A 16,527-nucleotide genomic window follows, 5' to 3' on the forward strand; every position below is an offset into this window, starting at 1 on the left:
GTGTCGCTTCGCGTTGAATTTTCGTCGATGTTAAGCCTAACAAAGACTATTGTATCGTTAAAAATTATTTTTTTATTTTGTACAAACAAAATAAATATATTGAAAAATATAAAAACAATAAAAAATTATACTTCAGATGTTAATTTTGTATCAGAAACGTAAAATATTTGAGTAGCCCAAGACATAGCCAAAGATTGAAGTGCCACAGCACTGGCGAAAATTTAAATTTGCCGACTGGAATTCTTTCGGATGATTGACTTTCGGAAAATCGACGTTCTACTGTATTACAAACTTATTTCATTAGTAAAAGTGCATAGTTGCAAAATAATTCATTTTTATTGTTTGGGCTACAAACAGTTCAAATCCTCTACTTTTGGAGCACAACCACGCTACTTTTTAACCTTAAGATCTGGCAACATTGGCCCGGGCGGTGCGACCGCACCGAGGGCGCCGAAAATGCAACGATAGATCGTCTGCGAAAAAAATAAAACCCTATCACCTTTTTCTTTTTAATACTCTTTCCGCCTTGTGAGCACTAAGAGGGCCTCTTAAAGCAGACCCATTATGGGATCGGCCAGGCCCACAATGGGGCGACCGGGTGGTGAGGGACGGGGCCCGACATATCCGGACGGACTCCACCCCGAAAAATTCCTGGGGATTTTTTGACCCGTCCGGATTCGATCACGAGTACTCCAGAGCGGTAGGCTGCCACCTTGACCGCTCGGCCATCCGGCCTTAACCCGATCACCTTATTACTACTTAACCCTACCCGCTAAAATAAATACCAAGATTAAATAAACCAATATTTATACATTTATTTCCTTATTCCCTTTTGTTCTCCGTCTTTCTAGAACATTTCCTTTCTTCCCTTTGGGTGGGACCACCAATCCCAAGAACTGAAAACAATGGGAGAGTTAAGGCCCGAGGACCGATAAAACAAAAAGAACGGGTTAGTCTCTACTGGACCTTCGTGGGAGTAAGACGTGAAGAGAAGAGCGCTCCAGATCGCGAGTAGGCGACTAGGGGCTATTTGAGACTGAATAATTCCGAAGGAAGGACATTTTGGTTACGTTAGAAAAATAGAAAACTCCAGAGTAAACGTTGGACAGAAGTCCCGATTTTAAAGAAAGGGAAGAAAAATCACGTCTGGTGTATCTGCAGAATCCGAGGCGGTGCCCATCCAGTGTTCACAAAATAAAGAGAATCCCGGGTATTTTGATCTTTCCCTTTTTCTATCTACCTTCTCATATAACCTTCTACCCTCTTTGGTTATAAGTTAGCGAGTAAGAATTAGTTCTAAGTTTCTGTACGCGTACTATTGTCGCGAAATTATTGTACTGTATATTAAATGTCCGACTACTTTTGAATACTATAATATTCGTGGAGTGGGATCTAATAAGAACCTGGTTCACGAGCGACGAATAAAATACTTTGCGATTTAAGTACCATAAAAAAATAGAAAAATGATAAAATGAACAAATAATTATAGTGTTAGTTCTGGCAATAACTACCGATGATTTTGCGCATGCTGACGATGGACTGCAAAAAAGTTTGTTACGGAAAAGGTCTTACGGTAGTTCATAACTATTGCTCTAGATATTCGGTGTAGCAAACATTTACGAATACGAATACGGTTACGTTACGGAATTTATAACTCGGCCCTTAGTCTATTCGGTAGTCCATACGCGTGTCGCTCACCAACATCGCATTAGCATTAATTAAAATTGCGTTCAACTGACATTTAAATTAATTAAACAGAATTAGGCTGTTTTATGCAATTCGCAACTCGAAAACCAGCGTTTCAATACATTTTGGTCGAGTATGTATTGTATTTGTTGCTCCCTTAGTAAAAGTTTCCGAGTGACAATATTTTGGGTGTAGAATTGATTTTAGGTAATTGCACTTTACCTTAGTATCGTAAATATTTACAAAGTATAATGTTTCCTTTACAGACAAAACATGTCGCTACCTCCAAAAAAAACTATCTGGCGCACAAAACTTAAAAAAGAAAAGAAAAAAGCAATGCGAAACTGAAAGTCTGCAAAATTGCTAGCAAAATTTTTGAGTAGAAAAGTCATCAGAACTAGTTCAACACGCGAAGGAAGAAGAGTATTTAATAAAGGTTCTTCAGACGATGCCCGTGAAGACGAACAGCAGCACGCGCATGATGATTTAGCTATTTCTGGAATGTCATATGCAGTTCAAAATATTACAGAAGTTATACCAGACATACCATCACCGTCACCTTCTCAAAATATAGATTATAATATTTCAAAATGGCCGCTCGTTGACCCTGCAACCAGAGATGAAATAATTATTCGAAATGAACAACGAAAAATATCCAAGAAAAAATGATGGACGTCATTTTTCAAATACGCATTTTCAAAGGGTAATGCCAAATGCAGAAACTTATAAAAGAAGATGGTTCGTTTACTCTAAATCTGCGGATAAAGTATGAGGGTAATGGAAGAGCGCACGCGTGTTCAACGAAACATGACCGTCCGTCACCCATCCGTTTCGATCATCACTACGACTGCACTTAATGGAATGTGGTAAACAAGATTTTGTTAGGTCCACGACTACGCTTTAAACTGAAATAATATTTATTCACCAACAAATCGTACAAGTACACTTAAGAGCTACACGTGCTCAGGCAGCGATCACCCCACAAGAAGAAAACTCTATTCCGTAATCCCCTGCGGGAAAAACTATTACGTCGAACGTCTTTGTGCGCGAGACTCCGTGGGCACTCACCAGAGGAGTGGCGCCATCTCTCGAGTCCGTGATAAACTAACTGGTCGCCGCAAGTATATTGTTTTTGCTGCTGTTTATTCAACAGAAGTTCCCACTCTAATTTAGGAAAAGGAGGAGTTGACGACTGGAAACACTTATCAGTGCGTCTCAAAACTCACGAAACTTCCTCTGATCATCGGCGCGCCATGCACATTTGGATAGAAGCGTCAAATCGATTAAAGCACTTCAGTGGCTTTTGCAAAAACAGATCGAAGACAAGAAATCGCGGTGGGTTTCTATCCTCGAACGAATGATGTCCATAGTATTGTTTTTAGCAGGCAATAATTTATCGTTCAGAGGAAGCTCTGGATGCGAAACACTATGTACTCCTAATAATAGTAACTTCCTGGGTTTAGTGCAACTGGTTGAAAAATTTGATTCTGCGGATTTTGACGGAGCACCTCCGCCGTATAAAGAGACTAATGTCCACTATTTTGGCAAACGTATTCAAAACGAGTCGATCGGCTTACTTGGAAGTGAAGTTCGAAATAAAATTTTGAATAGGGTAAAATCATGTAAATACTTTCCCATCGTATTGGATCGCACTCCCGTTGAACAGTTATCTTTAACTTTGCGTTTTGTTGACACTAATGAAAGTAAAGTTCAAGTGCGTGAATGTTTCGATGCTTACGAGCCGGTAAGTGACTCTTCGGAAGCTGGACTCGCTGGCCTCTTTCTCGATGATATTGCGCGAGAGTTCGACTTGGATATGGACGATTGTCGAGGCCAAGAATACGATAACGTATCGAATACGGTAGGAGTAAACAAAGGTGTCCGAAGCAAAATTCCGAACCAATATCCGCGAGCATTTTTTAATCCACGCGGCTGTCATTGCTTAAATTTGGTAATAGCGGATGCCGCCGAAATATCTGTTAAATCGGTTTGTTTGTTTGGATTTCTTCAAAGACTGTTCTATTCTCCGCATCAACAAAGCGATGGGAAGCGATGGATATCCAAGCGCATGGAAGGACTATCGCTGAAAAAAGTTTGTGAAACTCGTTAGGAGAATAAAGTTTCTAGCCTCGCTGCAGTTCGTGACGCCCTTCTAAATCTTCACGAAGAAACGAATGACCCAGTTGCGGCATCAGAGGCCTTGTCTCCGATTCAGATCACGGAGCAATTTGAGTTTATAGTAACAATAGTGGCTCGGTACGATATATTGTTTCGAGTAAACATTGTAAGCGAAGCTATGCAGTCCGAAACTATGGATTTACCAAACGCTACACAATTGCCGAAGAACTGCTACGAACTTGTAAGAGTACGGGCGTTATTCGTCCGCTGTAATAACATCTAGGGAAATTACTTTTCAGGACGGGATAGATCTTATTTTTAAGTCAGTCCGATCCCGAAGAAAGAAGAGATTATTTAAATACGAAGCCGTAGATGAGACACCAAGAGATCCCGAAGAATTGTTTAAAATAAACGCCTTTTGCTCTATGATCGATACAATTGAGAATGCGTCGGTCACTCGATTTACACAACTATCCAAATTTAATGATACGACATCGAAACAATTCGTGAAAAGTCAAAATTGGAAAAAGTGAAGTGTGCGCTATATCTCCATAACCTAAAATTAAGAGATTCCATCGACGGACGTCAACAGCTTTCGATACGTCTGAATTAACAAGGGTAGAGTCAACTCTCCATTTACCGTCGTTACCGTTTCTTATATTACTGATATTTATTTCTTTTTATTTCTCAAAAAGACACTACGGCCAGGTTGACCTTTTACGAGCATCTTAAATTAAAATCAACAAAAAAACTGGCGTCTAATTACAGAACGATTCCGAGTCGTGGTTCTGTTTTTTACCAAAAGATGTGGCTAATTCGTGACGTCGAGAAGCTGGACAAGCGTAATTCTTGGTGTAAATACAACACAGTCGGAATTAATTTATTACCAACAAAATTTGCTATTGTTCGTTTGTCGAACGTCAAATTTGTCTTTTGTCTAATGTTCAACGTTTATATTATAAGATGATTATCGTTCATTATTTTTATCAAAACATTTAAAATTATACAGTTTATTATAAAAGTTATTCTACAGAATATGCAGACTCGTTCTTAAATTCTTTTAATCTCAAGATTTTCCCGCTGAATTTTTAATCTCTTACTCGAAATTTGTTTTTTTTTGGTATTATTTAATAAAATTATTCATCGCTGTTTAGAAATAATTTAAACGCTTTATATTAGAAAATTTGCAATATTTTATTTTACAATTAACGTTTAACTTGGAAATGTTCCACAAAACCAAACGCCTTTTCTCCATAGGCATCCTTGTTTGGTTTTCACGAGATTTTAAAAAACCAAGAGTTAAATGTATCTCGCGTAATTTGAGTTAAGGTCTTTCGAATTGGTAGTTTAAATCCATGAAGAAATTATCATCGTCAGTAAAATATTAGCGAACTTTTTGTAGCCCGCGACGATTTATTTGAACATTAGCTTAAAAAATGCTATTCTTAAAAAAGACGTTTTCTTTACGAAAAGGATTTATTGAAAATTATACATTTGCAGCATTTTTATATACACAATCTGTTATTGAATGTCTTCTTTTTGTATGTACATTTCTGAATCGAGCGTAATCGCCATCCCGTGTTCAATAGCCGCGCCAGTAGAATTTATAAATTCCACGAATTTTTAGACAGTACCACGCGGTTAACTTTAGTCGGTTCTCGACTTATCTGTGGCTTTACATTCGTAGAAATCTATCAAATACGGTACATAATATTTTTATTTACGACTGAACGAGCTGTTAATATTCGCGAAAACAATTATTTTAAGATATATTAATTAAATACGGCATTTTTAAAATTTCGGAAAGAATTTACTTACCCTTCATAGTTTTGAATTGCGGCTTCTCAATTTCACGAGTAAATCCATGTACTGTACGGGTACAGTATTTTCTGCAAATGTTCGCGTAATCGAAGGAAAGTAGAAAATCCTTCGCAACGCCAAGTTTCGCGACAGAATATAGACCTTTCCTCCACCGACATTTACTTATGTTCTAAACCTACACGCTCGTTAGTAAGATTTCCTTTTGAGGAGAAGCGCTTATCGCGATAACAACCAATATTTTCTAATATCCGACGCGATATTTTCCATAAAGATTTCTTAGCCACGTAGCGGGAATACTTCAAAAGCAATTATCGATGATAAAGTATGGTCTTAAAGCTAAAATATCGCCAAAAATTCCAAGCACACCGTACAGTACGACGTTTACGCTGTACCTCACGACACTAACGGCATCTCGTGGTAAGAACCAGAACTACTACGGCTACGGAATCGTTCTGTAATTAGACGCCAGTAAAACAAAAACAGGACGCGAGCTGAGAAAGAATATAGTACAGGTAACCCCCGTATAAGACGGGAGTTACGTTCCAAAAAATTGCCGTGCTATGCGAATCCGTATTATACGAAACAAAGAACTAGTGCGAAAAGGGGGGTTAGGTTCCAAAAATTAAAAAACATGTTGTTAAAGCCTTATTTAAATCAAATTTATTATTCATTTTTTTTTCATAGGTAAAATACTTATTATTTAAGTAAACATTTTACCAGAGGATTATTCATTTTATATGATGATTTCGGCACGAGCATCATCAACTGGTAACAGTTTTTGGGTGCGTTCGTTAATAGCGGTCGCTTCGCACGGGAGTGCGCCGCTGTTTATAGGCATTTAGGAACGACGGTGAAAGAAAGGTGGCGGCGCCCTCACTATCGATAGTATCATGGAGGAATCTATAATTCTAAAATGAGCTTTTAGAGGCAAAAGAAGGGTGTCAATTGTATAATTTAACCATTAAATGGATTATTTGTTGAAAGATCATTTAAAGTAGCCACGAAAACAATTGGAATGCTCGCGCGGAGGTATAAAAGAACGCACCCTTCATTACATTTTATGTTGCACGAGGGTTTTACCCAATTTCCGAACCGTGTTAGAGTGAACCCGTGCTGTAGAAGTCCGTGTTATACGGGGGTTACCTGTATTATCATACTAATCTTTCAAAGGTCTGAGTTGTTAATAATGTGAAATATGTACGTCATCAGTTTAGTCTCTACAGGGGGGCGCCACAACGAGATCTCGCACCACCCGAAAACCTGGCTAGGGCCGTCACTGCACATAAATACTTGTATGTATATAGGCTGAACGATCACGATATTACGAACACTTAGGGTGTGACTACGCACACGCGAATTTAGTAGCGAGCGATATAGTTCTCCCAAAGAAAAACATGCACAAGCGAGAAATATTGCTGGCGAGAGCGAATTTCTGGTTCTCGCACGTATTTATCGCGTCTGCATTGTCGTAGCCTTACTTGACAACAGGTTGAACCACCTTTCTGGGCGATCGGGTCTTGCAAATGCCGGGACACGGACTCTACGAAATGCCAAGCATTCTCGATTCTTAATTGGATCCGCTCCAGAAGTTTTGTCAGTGGGTGCACATTTGGCGAAGAAGTCACAGCCTGGCCGCACGTTCCAGCCTATCCCGAACGCGCTCAATAGGGTTGCGAGCCTGAGTTTGGGGGCCAAGGCAATTCAGTGTGGTGTTTTCGACCGTTCCCGAGTCAGCTTTGCCCAATGACACGGCAAGTTCATCCGGAACGATTGCACTTTCTTCTTCTTCTTACATAATCTTTACTGTATTTCTTTCCCGACACCGCGAGGCACAGTCGGGTAAAGTACAGTGGCCTTTTGGCTTATAAATGGCAAGATTCCGAAATTAAGATAGAAACAGTTAGGTATAATGCCACGTTCTCGTGGCAAACACGCGACTTACAGAACCTGCGTCGTGAACCATATTAAGTCATGACCCAATAGGTACAGCAAATTTCACATCGCACGTGAACAGAAGACACAAAACAATCACCAGACGCATATCACAACATTGTGGCACAAAAAGCTGGTTACCGGATGCGTCCTTTCAAAATACCGCTTGATAAGATCTTTCAGTAGGAGGTGCACTATTGTTGTCGGGAAAGAACGGCCTGGAAATACGGGTGCAGACGATCACCCGACGAGTCCCTTCCAAGACTGTGGGACCACAACTAAAGGCCGAGAGAACGCTCTGCCAAACCGCCGCCACCAACTTGTGGAACTCCCAATTGTGCGACGGGGGATGCGGCTCGGTGCTTTTTATGACGGATTCGGACCTGGCCGTCACCATTCGACAACGGTCCGGTCCGTTTGTCAGCCTATTGTCGAATGAAATACGAAGTGGCTTATTTTTTAGTCTTTGTTATAATTAACTGTCGTCCTGGTAATTTATTTAAATTCTCTGTTAGATATTTCGTTACCCAGCCCATTGTACTCTAGAGCATTTCCGGCTTACATTATACATTGTTCCCGTCTAGATCGGACGACCGAAACGTTAACATTCACGAAAGGGTGAGGTCGAGCCGTCACACAAGCTTTGAGTTTTAAATCCGAGAAGGAATCGTTCCGGGATGTAAACGTAGACATTGACATTGTAAGCGACCCTAGCATACAATAGCAGATGTAAGAAAAGTCAGATATAATATAAAATTCTCCCAAAGATTTTGTTAGTTCTATTCAGCTTTGTATAATCTGATTATTAAAATTTATATTCCCGAAATTGACTAAGCAGCAATAATGCCGACTGACTACAATACATAAAGATAGAAAAAACAAAGTCTCGAAAACGACCCGGACAAATTCCAAAAATTTCGTGCACGTTTACGAACTTGTACGTAAGTTTCTCCGAAGGCCAATGCACCGAGGCAGCAAAATAAAGACATTGAACGTCATCTATCGGTTGTTAGAGTCGATCCCGTCCCGTTTTATTTTAGTTGGTGTTTATATTTATTTTGGAGTACAGGTAACCCCAGTATAACACGGCACTACTATAGCACGGATTCGCTCTAACACGGTTCGAGAATTGGTACCATCCCCCGTATAACACGGTACTTTTATAGCACGGATTCACTCTGACACGGTTCGAGAATTGGGTAAAACCCTCGTACAACAGGAAATGTAATAAATTTTTACATACTTAAGTAATAATAGTTCACGAAAATTATTATTTTCGTGAACTATTAGTACTTAAGTATGTAAATTTTCTCTTCTCGCCTTCTGTCGATACACGTGGTCCTTCTCGAAACTTGTTTCAATGTTGCCAGATCGCGACGCTTCTGCTTCTGATGTTGCCGAATGTTTTTCCCTTATTCCATACTTGCTTTATTCTTCATAAGTGCTTAGCACCATATAAGGAAATTTATAAAGACCTTTTAACTAGAAGCAAGCAATCTAAAATTACATACATTTTGCAAAAGGTAAAGCATGGATCTGAAGATAATGCAGAAAAATGCTCAGAGGATAAGGATAACTTGCCAAAAAGAAAACGCTCTCGGTTAATTAATAGTGTTTTTAGTGATGACGAAGAAAACATTGTTTAATTTATATTAATATGTATCACTTAAAAAAATTTTAATGAAGATATTTATCTTAATTATGAAAATATACTAGCATGTTTTTTTAATTTTTGGAACCTAACCCTCCTTTTCGTATTAGTTCTTTGTTTCGTATAACACGAATTCGCATAACACGGCAATTTTTTGGAACGTAACTACCGTGTTATACGGGGGTTACCTGTATTTTATTCCGATAAGGTTAGATACCGCATCTCACTCGGACAAAATTCTAAAACTAAAAACCAAACTCACCTTACTGCCACGATTGGCCGGGACCAATCGAATGCGTCGTCGACCCGGAAATGACATCTCGGGAACACTTCCGAAGAGAAGTTAAAAGAACCATCTCTCACCAAAATTGTCACCGAAAAGTTAAAAAATAATTATGCCAAGGTGATGACGCCACGTGGAAAGAAGATTGCAGGAGTTAAAGTATGTAAATAAGGTCGAGTGGGCGTATCGATGTAACGTCACCAACCCTGCATTACGAGATGAGCAGCGAATAAGTGGTGGCCAAGCGGTCTTCGTCCCCGAACACTGGAAGTTCGGTCATGAGTTCGCGCCTCGCTCGAACTCATAACCGAAGTGGCCAGGTGGAGTTTCCCCGGGGGCCTATTCTGAGTAGTATCGTTAAGCTAACGAATACGATAAAAACCAGTTTCTATCGGAACCACGTGATTCGCGTTTAATCAACCGTACGTTAAGTTTTCGGTTCCGATAGCTAAGCTTTTATCGGTCACTCTCGACCTGCCGTTAGCAACGTAACGAAAGTGTAAACAATACGGCGTCTTTTGGTGTAAGAACGATTTTACTTCACGAGCAATTGGAGAGTTAATAAACTATATTGTTGTATAGTTTAAAAATAATTACCTTAACTATTTATGAATATTGTATGAATAATGTAATTGCTTTCTTGTTAAAATTTAAAGGAAGTAGCTATAGCGTGAACATTATTTCTGAAATAGGTTTCATTCGCGTATATATATAAATTAAAATAATAATCATATATTTATATTCTAAGCTCTCGGTTACTTTTCGTCCTCTTTTCCGAGTCTTTTCCATCGGAATTCGGACGGACGGCTATTTCTTGCCACAATTTCTGGCGATCTTTTACGGTAAAGAAAGCGTCTAACTTTCCCTGACATTTATTTAGGGCTGTCTTCCATAAAATTAACCAGCATCTCGAACTGGCCTTTCTTCAACGTTTTAAAACAAAACTATTTCACTAGCGCTGATACCGACAATGCTAAGACCAAGCGCTTCGCGGACTGCAGTTGCGTGACAAAAATACAATGTTAACCAAACTGTGATTGGTTGAAGCGTAACAGCTATCGATAGCGCGTCTCGACGGACTACCGGTAGCGAAACCCACTTAAAGCGGAGCGCGTGGTTGACGAACCTTAGACAAACCTTTCGCTAAGGGGACTTATCGAATGTCCTGTGTATCGCTCTCGTTGAGTTATCGGAAGAGCGCAGAATAGGTCCCCTGGTTTTCTCCACGTCTGTGACGCCTGAATACGGTCCAGTTCCCTTTAAAAGACCGCCCGGCGCGCGTGACCGGTTCATCGGACGCCTAGCGATCATAACGACGCTCTCTCGGAGTATAGAGCCTATATGTGCTGAACACTCCGTATCAACCGATCAACGACAGAAAGACCAGATAAAGTTGAAAACGCTTTTGATTTGGATACCACATTAGAAGTTTCTTCTTTGTGACAGTTAGGTCAGTTAATTGTGAAAGTCCAGTTTCGGTTCTTGGAGATAATTCTAAAATCCCAGTGTCGCGAAAGTTTTTGACTAGATAAACTATGCTTTTATATACCGAATCTTCTCTAACTTATTTCGTATTGTACAGTACGTTGTCCGTCAAAGACAAATAGAATTTTTCCCTGTTTACCTATAATGGTGACTTTCAACCAGTGTGCTGCGAAAATTTTTAAGGTTATTACGGTATTTTCGAAAGAAGTACAATGAAAAATAAGTGTAAATGTCAAAGTTAAAACAATTAATTTGATTACAGTAGAACCCCTCTAATCCGTCACCTTCGGGACTGGGGGTATGGTCGGAACGCAAAAACGGTCGGATTATCAGAAAAAAGTAAAATAAACAATCTTCCCTTTGTCCAGTCTTTGTAGCACTACTAATTTTTCATTTAATGAAAGAGTAACGTGTTTACGTTTCACTCCTGACATGTTGAAAACACACACAAAACTGTACATGTACACCCAATGTAAAACATATACTATAATGAACACAGAAGAACGCCACGGACGGTGAGTCACTGACGAGTCGGGACAAGTTTCTCGAGTCCGACCACGGTCGGATTAACCGGAGTGACGGACTAGCCGAGGGCGGACTAGAGGGGTTCTACTGTATATAAGTTTTTCCTTGTTATAATAATAAACATACACTTAATGTAGTAAAAAATATATATTGGTAAGAAAAATTTTATATAAATTTAAACTAAATAGACACAATTAATTTTAACTTATAAACCTGCCTAGTGCCAGCTATTTCTAAAGGCAATTATCGTGCAACTTTTAAATGCAAATTAAGACTTAATGTTAAGTGCTTTTCTTATGTAAATGGAAATTAATTTAAATAACTACTGTTGTAACCTACTGCAATTTAAGGAACAATACTGTTTTATTTAATTCACAAAAAATAGACAAAAAGAATTAGGTTAAGTGGAGAGTAATATGACAATAGAATGTTTGTTTACAAACAACTTCAAAATGTCCTATTTTTCCCTGTGGAAGTTTAATTATAGGTTCGAGCGTACAGTGATATAAAGGTTGAAAAACACTAAAGTATAGTAACTTATTTCGGGCTAATTTTTGGTTTACGTACTGCACGTTAGATAATTTCCGAGCTTCGGAAAAGTTACATGCTACGAGTTTAGCTGAAGGTTCTACGGGATGCTTTGCTTTTAGGTATTTTATTGGTATTATTGTGTCGTCGGTATTTTGTTTCAACTGCATATTTATAATACATTGAACATAATATATACTTACCACCTTCCAAGAAATTTCATGTATATAAGCAAATACTTAGAACTGTAATAAAAAATGTTCAATGTTTTTAACCAGATATGTATTGGGAAAAAAAGGACTAATGAGAGACTTAGTCCATAATACAGCCTTTATCAACTACAAATTTGAAATGTATAATCTACACTTATGTTCCTGTACGATTGCTTCTTTTCATCTTGATTAAATTGGCAATCGGTTAATTGGAGGCAGCGTGACTTTCGGCATTGCCTTAAAGCTTACGTGAGTATAAAAATTAAGAATAGTTCTCTTAAAAAATTGTAAACACAAACGCTTTTACATTAGTTTGTAAAAATTTTTCTTTGAGAAAATTATAAACCAGAAGCTAACTAAAATCAATAATAAAATTGAAGTACTGTACATTTATTATTATTCTGAATCTCTTTTTGTTATGTACTAATGTCTTTATAAGATGATTCATAACCAGCATGTTGAATTATAAAATATATTTTAAACTTAATAATTACATATAAAAAAAGCATCTAAAAAAAATCACAGTACAAATAAATATAAATAATAATTGCAATGCTGTCCTCAGATCCCAGTCTTCACAGTCGAATTCTGAAAGTACTATAAAAAATTGTTATACACAGTATTTTAAAGAAAAATATATTTATTAGCTAGTTTTTTAATGTTTTAATAGTAATATTCTAAATTACAATAAAGAAATGCTTTAAATTTGGATATAGTACAACAGGACACCAATGAATATAAAACAAAATTCTACATGGCAGCTAATTAATCTTGACTGTAGAAGTAAGTCATTTTTTAAAATAAATTTTTATTATAATACTCTCTCACTGGTTTTTTTATGTCCATTTATCAACAGTTTAGTGAAATTCTAATATAAATAACTTCATTTAATGTTTACACAAATATTGTTGAGAGAATTCTCAAGAAAGTTCATCTCTAAGACAGATCTTTAATTTTAAAAGTTTTCTAAAATTGAAGTTCATTTTGTCCCACTAACATATTTAGCTAGCAAAATAAAATTAATTAAAATAAATAAATATTGATGTAGAGTAACTGCAAACTTCTTTCGTCAATTGCTAAATATAACGTAAAATTCTTAAAACAGAAATGCAATTTTTACATTTGAGACTGACAAATTTTGAATCCAAAAGATTCCTAAATATGCAGGTGAAAATTTAAAATTGCTATTTATGACAAATTTTTATAAACAATGAATTCTGTAACTGTACACTTCAAATTTATTCACAAAATTAAAAATGTATTGCTTTATAGTTATATTAAGTCTTTTACATAAGAGTTAAAGACTCTAGTTACCAGATTAAAATATGCACAACTTTTATGTAAAAAAATACATGTACAGTAGAGCATCGATTATCCGACTCAATTGGGAACTGGAGTTGGTCGGATAACTGAAAAAACGGATAACCGAAAAATATGAAAAAATACATTATTAGTATAGTATATTAGTATATCTCATGTAATTAATATGTTAGTATATCGCTATTAACCTACTTTGCATTGAATTTTCATCGATGTTAAGCCTAACAAAAATTTTTTTAAAATAATAATCATCGCTATTGTATCGTTAAAAATTAGAAAATTAAGCCTCGTTTAAATACTGGCTCCCTTTTATGGTCGAGCCAGTGTTGCCAGCTAAAACACGTAAAAGTACTATTAAAGTAGCCAAGGCATAGCCAAATATTGTAGCGCCATATCACTAGCGGACATTTGAATTTGCCAACTAGAATGGTCGGTTAACCGATGTGACGGTTAATCGGGGGTCAGATAATCGATGCTCTACTGTAATTATTAACTTTTCGTTAAATGATAAGATTCATTAGTTGAAAAATGACAATCTATACTAATATTATAAAGAGGTAATGTTTGTAAGTATGTAAGTAAGTTTGTTTGCAGCAGGTAATCTCCGAAACTACTCATCCGATTTCAAAAATTCTTTCACCAATATTTAGAATGGAACTTCAGGGTAAACATAGGCTGTATATTATTCCATTAAACATTCATATAAATTAAAAGATATAATCTACATCTAATATAACAGATAGCGCTACGAGTACGACGCCCTAAGTTTGCTTTTCTGTGAAAATGAACTAAACCAGATCATCTTCTATCTATTTATATAAATAAAAATGTAATGTTCGTTTGTTCCTACCGATTCCTTTGAAATTTTGACACAACTCTGCATTCGAATACGCACGTGTTTTTATATAATATACATGTCGAAATTCAACCCCACTGAAGGGAGATGGTTAGGATTAAGGCTTACGGTAAAGAACTCTGCTTCCATTTATACTATTTTAGATGCGGGTTTTTGCGTTTTTGATTGCGTTTTAATAGGGTACGTCAAGAGAATGTACACTAAGAAGAAATGTTTCGAAAAATTTCCCCCCACGGGGGAAATGTTATAAATTTATAATAGATACATTTTGAGCCACAAGGCGTGGCGGGGTCTGCTAGTATGAAAAGAAACAAAATAATCTTAGTTTTTTCAGAATGAGTTTAAAAAATTATAGAATTAAATCTTATTCCAAGAACATGTAAAACTAACTGCCTAAAAATAGTTAGGAAGTTAATGCATATATAAATTTTATTAAATGTCTGGTCTATTCATCTCTCTGTTTGATGCTAAGAAGTAAATTTTTGATGCTATTTGCATTTGCTCATCAGATAAAATTTATGAAACAAATTTACATTTTGTATGATAATGAAGTTGCAACTATGTGTTATCAAATGATGTGACTAAACAGCTGCCATTCAACGACAAGGTTCTACAATCTTGTAAATGCAATTTTGGCATCATTGTCTTTATACAATTATTAATTCATTATACATACACGAAAAACACATTTTTGAATTTACTATGCAGTGAAAAAGTAGACAGACCCATCTAGCTCAGACTGAGCTATATGTCAGGTGAAAGAGATGGAAGGAGGCAAGTTAAAGTCGATGCATGGATCCGAGGTCTTCCAGCTGTTTTGTTCTTGTTTACACTTTAAAAATGTTTTTATATTGATACTATCTTCATCATAATTATTATACAGCATAGAGCAATAGAGGAATTCAGCCAGCACTCCTCTATGCCGTACAGGTCTGGGGCCACATGGCTGCCAAAGTCCATAACAGTAAAACACTGTTCAAAGGATTTCAGCTCTGCATTTGTAAGGCTTATAGGACTGCACCCACTAGTGCCCTTTTGGTAATGTCAGGATTGACCCCTATCGACTTAGAAATTAAGCACATTATTTGACAGAAAAATCTTGTCACCTTACCCTGGTGAGATTAATCATTTTGTCAACATCCGAGTTGCTATAGAGTAGGTAAGATTCCCCCCAGTTTGACTTTGATTGATGATATCAAAAAATTCAGCATCGACAAAAATATCCCTGACTTACGATTACTATCCCTCCCATCAGCTTGCTCCTGACATTTACTTAGAAGATCCAGATGATCATTCCATGTTTAGGATTCTAAGATGGGTGATGAAGTGGGTCTGCTTTAGTAGTTTACTCCGACTTAGGTTGCAAGCTTCACAATGATTACTTCCATCTAGGTACACACTGCTCAATAGCATAGGTAGAAACTTTAGCTAATTATATGAGCTTAATTCACATTAGGCATAGGAAGGACAAAAGACACTACTTACACTATTGCATTATTCTGACAGTAAGGTAGCTTTACACAGGATTGTGAAGTCTGATAGCTGCTTAAAACTTGTCCATCTCATATACCACATTGTAAGGAACCAAAGTCCGAGCGTTATTTTTAGTTACTTTTATTTTTGCTTCTATTTTTGTTTGGGGCTTATGTTTAGTTAGGACAAAGGTTTCCTCACCATTCACCTTAGGAACTTAAAAATAGAAGAGAAACCAACTCACCGACAAAAGAAAAGCGCCGTAGAAAAACTCGCGCACACTTGCGCTTCCCGAGCGGAAAAAAGTAAGTCTGCAATGAGAAAAGGGGGGGAGAGACCCCACAAACACGAATTAGGGACTCACTAAACCTTAAAGAATAAAAACGTCCCGAAAATTGTGAAAAGGAATAATGTAAAAGGTTAGCGAGTATTGTCGGAAAATAGGCTGCCAGACAAATAGAAAAAAATTTATTGTTAGCGAATAAGTATGTAAATGAGGGGAGTGATCTCATTCAGAATTGTGATGTCACCTCACAGTATAAAAACAGAACGTCAAGTGAAGATGCCTGAGGTGAACTCCTGATAGCAACGAGCTTTGGTGAGCTTCGTAGCAGTGAACGAGAGAGGTGTCCGATAG

The 16,527-nt window shown here is 37.2% G+C and overlaps 2 protein-coding genes across 4 annotated transcripts in view; both read right to left on the bottom strand.

Annotated features, from left to right (window-relative positions):
• The window catches only part of LOC111612964, a 35,190-nt gene extending 25,249 nt beyond the window's left edge, over positions 1 to 9,941 (bottom strand). Inside the window, exon 1 of the mRNA XM_023354259.1 lies at positions 9,471 to 9,941. The gene's annotated coding sequence lies outside the window, so the exon portion shown is untranslated. The remainder of the gene's footprint in view (positions 1 to 9,470) is intronic.
• Positions 9,942 to 12,649: 2,708 nt separating this feature from the next.
• The window catches only part of LOC111612966 (calcium and integrin-binding family member 4-like), a 16,908-nt gene continuing 13,030 nt past the window's right edge, over positions 12,650 to 16,527 (bottom strand). The window contains exon 5 of one of the 3 annotated variants that reach the window (XM_023354263.1): positions 12,650 to 12,829. In XM_023354263.1, coding sequence (XP_023210031.1) covers positions 12,817 to 12,829 — 13 coding nt within the window. In that variant the 3' untranslated portion in view covers positions 12,650 to 12,816. The other 2 variants (XM_023354262.1, XM_023354264.1) reach the window with 2 other exon arrangements.

This window comes from Centruroides sculpturatus, unplaced genomic scaffold (genome assembly GCF_000671375.1).
Source record: "Centruroides sculpturatus isolate CEXI.00-Female unplaced genomic scaffold, Cexi_2.0 scaffold1853, whole genome shotgun sequence".
Classification (NCBI taxonomy): Eukaryota; Metazoa; Arthropoda; class Arachnida; order Scorpiones; family Buthidae; genus Centruroides; species Centruroides sculpturatus.